Source organism: Phytophthora parasitica (assembly GCF_000247585.1).
Source record: "Phytophthora parasitica INRA-310 unplaced genomic scaffold supercont2.16, whole genome shotgun sequence".
Taxonomy (NCBI): Eukaryota; Oomycota; class Peronosporomycetes; order Peronosporales; family Peronosporaceae; genus Phytophthora; species Phytophthora nicotianae.
In genome coordinates, this window is record NW_008649002.1 from 1,119,685 (window position 1) to 1,125,559 (window position 5,875).

General features: G+C 50.7%; 3 protein-coding genes across 6 annotated transcripts in view; 1 reads left to right on the top strand and 2 right to left on the bottom strand.

Annotated features, from left to right (window-relative positions):
• The window catches only part of PPTG_09001 (hypothetical protein), a gene marked incomplete at both ends in the record, with an annotated part of 4,698 nt that extends 2,022 nt beyond the window's left edge, over nucleotides 1-2,676 (bottom strand). The window contains 4 exons of the mRNA XM_008903766.1: nucleotides 1-289; nucleotides 356-1,324; nucleotides 1,412-1,610; nucleotides 1,677-2,676. Of these exons, the coding sequence (XP_008902014.1) occupies nucleotides 1-289; nucleotides 356-1,324; nucleotides 1,412-1,610; nucleotides 1,677-2,676 (2,457 nt within the window). The remainder of the gene's footprint in view (nucleotides 290-355; nucleotides 1,325-1,411; nucleotides 1,611-1,676) is intronic.
• Nucleotides 2,677-3,006: 330 nt separating this feature from the next.
• Nucleotides 3,007-5,305, top strand: PPTG_09002 (hypothetical protein). Its single transcript, XM_008903767.1, has 4 exons — nucleotides 3,007-3,221; nucleotides 3,289-3,353; nucleotides 3,420-3,671; nucleotides 3,746-5,305. Exons 1-4 carry the CDS (start codon nucleotides 3,047-3,049, stop codon nucleotides 4,145-4,147), a joined length of 894 nt encoding a protein of 297 aa, XP_008902015.1. The 5' UTR covers nucleotides 3,007-3,046; the 3' UTR covers nucleotides 4,148-5,305.
• On the bottom strand, nucleotides 3,704-5,853 carry PPTG_09003 (hypothetical protein). Of its 4 annotated transcripts, XM_008903768.1 has the most exons (4): nucleotides 5,626-5,853; nucleotides 5,440-5,568; nucleotides 5,284-5,371; nucleotides 3,704-5,220 (listed from the first exon to the last, which is right to left on the bottom strand). In XM_008903768.1, the coding sequence occupies exons 1-4, from the start codon at nucleotides 5,771-5,773 to the stop codon at nucleotides 4,236-4,238; spliced, it is 1,350 nt and encodes a 449-aa protein (XP_008902016.1). In that variant the 5' UTR covers nucleotides 5,774-5,853; the 3' UTR covers nucleotides 3,704-4,235. The 4 variants fall into 4 exon arrangements, with proteins under 4 accessions (XP_008902016.1, XP_008902018.1, XP_008902019.1 ...); XM_008903770.1 differs by having other exon boundaries at nucleotides 5,284-5,568; XM_008903771.1 differs by having other exon boundaries at nucleotides 5,440-5,853.
• Nucleotides 5,854-5,875: the final 22 nt, after the last annotated feature.

Sequence of the window (5,875 nt, forward strand, 5' to 3'; positions counted from 1 at the left end):
CACCTCATCCTCCGAACTTGTCCTCGCCCCCTTTAGTCTTTTCCCCTGCCTCAAATTATACCACCACTGATCCAATTGCTGCAGCGCACACACGAACTCTCCGTCCTCCAAACGTGCCAGTTCATCTCCAATGCGAGCAAAGGCTTGCTGAGCTTGCCTGTACTTCTGTGGCTCGCTAAGTCCAGCGTTCCGTGGTGTTGCGTCGCGTTTGGACTTGAATATTTTGGCTACAAAGGGATCGGATAGCTCAGACAACTCGTCGGGTGAACACCGGCTTTGGCCAAACCATCTATCCACCACAAGAAGAGACATTTGTTAGAAACCTGGAAAATACCTGGTCAATACCTGGGCTTACCTGGACTCGATGGCAGCATAAGAGATGATGAATGGATTGCCACACGCCTTTCTGAAAGCCATGACGTGGCGACACGGCAACTTCATCGTCTGTGAGAACTCGCAGTCGCACGTCCGTCCGTCTTTCTCACTCAGGAACTCGTGGTTATCACGTGTCACAGTAACAGTAGAACCGTTATCTTTGTAAGCGTAAGCGCTAGCGAGGTTGTCATTCACTGCAACATCGTATTGCGTCTTGATAGCTTGTGCAACCCAGTGTGTCGTCATACCTAAGGCGATGTTCATTTCCTCTGTGTAAGCCACATCTCTCAATGTCCCTGGCATCGACACTTTGGATCTGTAGTCCTCCTCCAAACGCTTCTGGTAAGCGAAAAGTGCCTCCAAACTGGTCCGCATTGTCAGCTTTCCCTTGAGTGTTCGCTTCAGTTTACCAAACAGACTCTCCACGCAATTGTTCGTGTGGTTGTTGAAGTGAGGCAGATCAGCTCGGTGAGCCATCACCCACATCTCTGTGAGAGAATCCCAGTTTTTCTTGAAGTAAGTCCACAGTTGGGTCCGCCCACCACGACATGCCAAATGCTCGAACTCTCCTCTGTACTTCTCGTAGTCAGCTACGGTTCTTGCGTAGGTCATGTTAGTGATATTGTGCCTCATTTGCACCAGGACTTCTTCCTCATAGACTCCGAACTTTCTTGAATTCCGGATAGTATTGTGCAGCCATTTTATCACGTGGAAATGACACAGGAGAATCCGAGCCTCAGGCAACTTCTGTCGGATCACATCGATCTCTTTCATGTCTTTGTCGACGATTACAATGCGAACAGACTTCCACCGCTCGTTAGCACGTTTGAAGTGATCCAAGGCCTTGGCCATGTTCCAGTCCGAATTAGTCTCGAGCAGTGAGTATTGAATAGGTTGGCCTTGACCGTACTGATCCATTGCAACCATGCTCAGTAACTGATAGTTATATCTGCAAAACAAAATGTGTTAATATCTGTGTAATACCTGGATTATATCTGGGCAAATTCGACGTCCGATCCAGCAATTGGATACGTACTGGTTGGTTTTATGAGTACAATCAAGTTGGATCACTTCTGGAAAACTGTTCAACATCGCACGCATGTGTCCACTTGTGAACGAGATAACGCCGGTATCACCGCGAGCATTCTCATTGACAGTCGACACGTTCTTTGACGACTCCAGATTAAACTCCACAATCATCTCAGACACCGCATCATTGTCAGAAAGTTCCACACCTGGTGCACACAATCGTGCGTTGTTAGATTTGGTACAGCATCAACCTCCCGTTAACTTGCCTTTACTCCGCAACCGCGAAATCATGCTGCGGACGTCGTCCATGGTCACGCGGTGATTTGAGTTGCTGCGAATGTAGTCGTAGACGCTTGATGTCCCAGCCTGAGCCTCGACCAGCAACTCAACCCCAGGCATGAGCGGCGAGTCAGCAGAAACCTGCCGAATACCTGGATAAAACCTGTAGATATCCTCGGAAACGAAGTGGTTGTGCTCGTAGACCTCACGTTTAATCGAAACGCACCAGGATCCATCCGTCTTCTTCGCCAATTGGGCTAGCATCTGGAACGGGCAATCCGTGCGGCGTAATGCATGCGATGTCCGCTTTCCAGTTGAACGTTCTCGCTCAGACCACCCGTGTGTGCAGATGTACTTGCGTTGGTACGGCTCTAGTTCGGCCGGGACGAGTGGAATATCAGAGTCTGGACGCCCTTTGAACCGTACTTGAGACCGAAGAGCAGCGTTGCGCCGTGCAGTATGAATAACCTCCTTGATCACTATCTTCTGGTGCGTTGTGTTCATATACTCTCGCAAGCTAAACTCCAGGCTTGCCCAGGAGTCGTGTTCCTTCTTGAAAGCAGGAACTCTCACTAACTCCTCGTCTTCCACGTCCGAAAGAGTTCTTTTCTTTCCTTTAGTATCTCGACTGGTGGGAGGCTTCTCCTCAAGTTCTCCTTCTTCTTCTTCATTTTCTTCTTTATCTTCATCATCTTCTATTTCTGATTCTTCTTCTTCTTGGACTTCATCTTCTGATTCTTCACCGGCGGATTCTTCGCCGTCGGGCTCTTTGTCTACCACTAGGGCATTAGCCCCTGAAGTACTAGAGTCCGTCGACCCTACGTTCTGACGCTCGCACGCACGGACAAGCGCACCAGCTTTCTCAGAGCGCGTTCTCGCACTGTCGAGGTCCGCGATTCGAGCCTCCTCACGACGACGTGCTTCCTCTTCTTCGATGCGAGCCTTCTCCGCCATTTGGGCCTTGATCTGGGCAGTCTTGTGCGTCCGTGCCATGGCGAGGGGGAGGGGGCGAGCGCGCGCTGGGCCTGGAAGCTGCCGCGTGGCAATGTGTGGCTGTCGTGCCAAATGAAAATTTCGGAAATATACATTTAATTCGGTACCTGGACAAAACCTGCTTCGAAACCTGAAAAATACCTGCTCATGGAAACCTGGACGCGTAGCTTGCCGAAAAAGTTTTACACTTTTTATAACTTTTCTTTAAAAAAAGGTTTTGGTAATGCTATTTTTAAGAAGCATTTTTAAAAAACATTAATAAAATATAAAATTAAAAGTATCTTGAAAAAATCACAAAAACTATTTTTATGCAATTTAAAATAAATTCCAATTTGAAATTGGGAGTGTTTCTCCCTTTCACTGTCAAAACATGGGCCAGCGCGAGTTCGAGCAGAAGCTGGCGACGGCCGAGCGCAGTGGCGCTCGCGACAAGTGCGTGGAGCTGCTTCACTACGTGCGCAAGGAGAAGCTGCGTGAGCCGCGAGCCGTTGCGAGCATCGGGAAGCTGCTGGTGACGAAGCACAGCTGGGGTCTCGGCGACGAATGTGAGTACGAGTTGAAATGTTGGATATGTGCTGGATTCTTACGCTAAAATTGTTTTTACACCGCTAGTGTGGGGTGTGTATGAACAAACATTTGTCGCTGCTCTGGATCTGCATGACGACGAGCTGGCAGAGGTGAATTCAATTAATATCGGAGCCCAAGTTTCATCCTACTAACCTAATGTTTCGGCGTTTTTACAGACGTGTTTGAAAGCGCTACAGACCAAATTCCCGGGTAGTTCCCGCGTGGCCCGGCTCGAGGGTATGCAGCTAGAGCAGCGCGGGGAGTTCGCTAAGGCCCTGGTACTTTATGCCGAGCTGTTGGAGGCCAACCCAGCCAATGCACTGGTGCTCAAGCGCAAGATCGCGGTGCTCAAGGCGCAAAAGAAGACAGCGGAGGTGGTCACGGCACTCAACGAGTTCCTAAAGAGCTTTGGCACGGACCAGGCAGCGGTACGTTGATTTATTGCATGCTGGTCCAGTAAAGTTGTTTTAACATACTTTATTGTGTTTTTACTTGCTGTTAGTGGACGGAACTGGGTGAGACGTACCTGTCGATGGGTGCGTATCGCTACGCAGCCTTCTGCTACGAGGAGTTGGTGCTGCTAAACCCCATGGACGCCATCTCACACAGCCGTCTGGCCGACATTTACTCGACTATCGGCGGTCTGGACAACCTGCTGACGGCTCGCAAGCACTACGCGCACTCGATCGAGCTCAACAAGAAGCAGAACTTGCGCGCATACTTTTCGCTCGTGACGTGTACTAAGGCCATCGCTGCCCAACGTGGCTACCGCGCCGACCAGGACGACGACGGAATCAACGAGCGGCTGCAGAAGTTTGCACTCGACCACATCCAGGACTTTTACACGGCACACTCCTCTCCTGACCTTGCTGAGATCGCGCTAACAGCGGTCACCGCCCTCTAGACGGTTGGTAAAGCGGTCAAGCTGACGTGTCTAGGCTCCCTGCTCTGAATGAATGATCGTATCTTCTATTGATTGTCGCGTTTCGTTTCTAGTCCAGTGTACGTGCTGCTCCGTACGCTACAGCGAGATCGGGATCAATATCGGAGAGTGGTGGGCGACCTTGGAACATGTCAGTGAGGCGTTGACGCACCCACGGGATTCGTGAGGATCCTCCTACCAGCACCACGGCGTCGATTTCGTCGGTGTCCATGTTGTTAGATTCCAGAACATCACGCACTGGGATCATCGTCCGCTCCAGCAACGAGTCACAGAGCTCCTCAAACTGCGCTCGAGTGACTGTCACTTCAACTCGTACCGGTTTCTTGTTGCCACTCGAGATACAAGCAGCAGTAGTGACGGAGACATCAGTTAGCTGCCTCTTAACCAGCTCGGCAGCTTGACGAACACCAGCCATGGTGCATGGCGGTTCGTTGCTGCCATTCTCACTGACTTTCCCCTCGGATTCGCTCCCACGAGACGTGATAGCCGCTCCAAGTTGAGCTTCAAACTGTTTCAAGAGCCAAGCGGACAGCCGTGCGTCCAGATCTTCGCCTCCAAGATGGTTATCTCCCAGAGTGTCTAACACACTGATGGCTCCATTGCGAGCGAAGAGTAGCGATACGTCTAGTGTGCCTCCTCCGAAGTCGAAGACCAGCAAGAAACTCACACTTGGATCCTGGTGCAGACCGTAGGCGATCGCAGCGGCGGTCGGTTCTTCCAGCACGCGAGAGACCTCCAGTCCTGCTGCTCGAAATGCCGCCACTGTGGCGTCTCGTTGCCTCGCGTTAAAGTCCACAGGCACTGCAATGACTGCCTTGGTGATCTGGTCGTGGCCGACAAAATTGTGCGCCATCGAACGGAGATGCCGCACAACTGCAGTGCCAATCTCGACTGGAGTCACGCATCCGGGTTGGCCTGATAGATCCAGTGTGAAACATACGCCATCATGCTTGTTGTCTTGCAGCATTTTTACACCGAACTCGTATGGTGTAACTCCATTCTCGTCAGCCTCTGATGCTAGAACGTCTCCGTAGCTGTTGACAAAAAGTGCATCAGCTTCCGTTTTTATATATATATACAAATTTATTGGAACAAACCTCTGGCCGATGAATCTCTTGGCATTGAAAACTGTATGCTGCGGGTCCAATGTGCGGTGTGCTCGTGCCTCGCGACCTACTAACACACCTGGTTTCCATACCACATTGGTGTCAGCTGCGTAGTAGTTTACCAGTAAGCACAACACTGATATGAACCTCCATGAGGTAGGAAGGCTACCGTGGACGGCACCAATACATAGCCCTCTTTGTCTTTGATTGCAGTCACGTTATTCTTCTGCGAAATGGCCACCACCGAGTACGTCGTGCCTAAGTCGATGCCCACCACTGTGTTCAAGCACTCGGTTAGTCTAGCTTTCAGCTGTGGTTCTGTAAATCAAGTACCATGGTCTCGGCCTGTGAATCCGTGGCGAGCGAGCAACGCGGCGAATACTGCGAAGACTCCGCTAAGCAGCAGCAACAAGGAGCCTACGTTCACGCCTCCGAGGACTGAGTTCTGGGGGCGACGGACAGCGCTACTAGACGCAACCATTAACTCTGATTGTCTGCCACGTCAGAGCAGATAATTTCGGACTTGTTTTCGGATTCGAAATTTACGAGCATAGATAGGACATTGTCTCATACGGTGCAAAAT

Excerpts from the sequence above, each read along its gene's own strand:
- PPTG_09003 (XM_008903768.1), bottom strand. The coding sequence starts at position 5,773 with ATGGTTGCGTCTAGTAGCGCTGTCCGTCGCCCCCAGAACTCAGTCCTC. Across the intron at positions 5,372-5,439 it reads AGCCTTCCTACCTCATGGAG|GTGTGTTAGTAGGTCGCGAG; the intron begins GTTCATATCAGT and ends TATGGAAACCAG. Across the intron at positions 5,221-5,283 it reads AAGAGATTCATCGGCCAGAG|CTACGGAGACGTTCTAGCAT; the intron begins GTTTGTTCCAAT and ends TTTTGTCAACAG.
- PPTG_09002 (XM_008903767.1), top strand. The coding sequence starts at position 3,047 with ATGGGCCAGCGCGAGTTCGAGCAGAAGCTGGCGACGGCCGAGCGCAGT. Across the intron at positions 3,354-3,419 it reads ATGACGACGAGCTGGCAGAG|ACGTGTTTGAAAGCGCTACA; the intron begins GTGAATTCAATT and ends GCGTTTTTACAG. Across the intron at positions 3,672-3,745 it reads TTGGCACGGACCAGGCAGCG|TGGACGGAACTGGGTGAGAC; the intron begins GTACGTTGATTT and ends ACTTGCTGTTAG.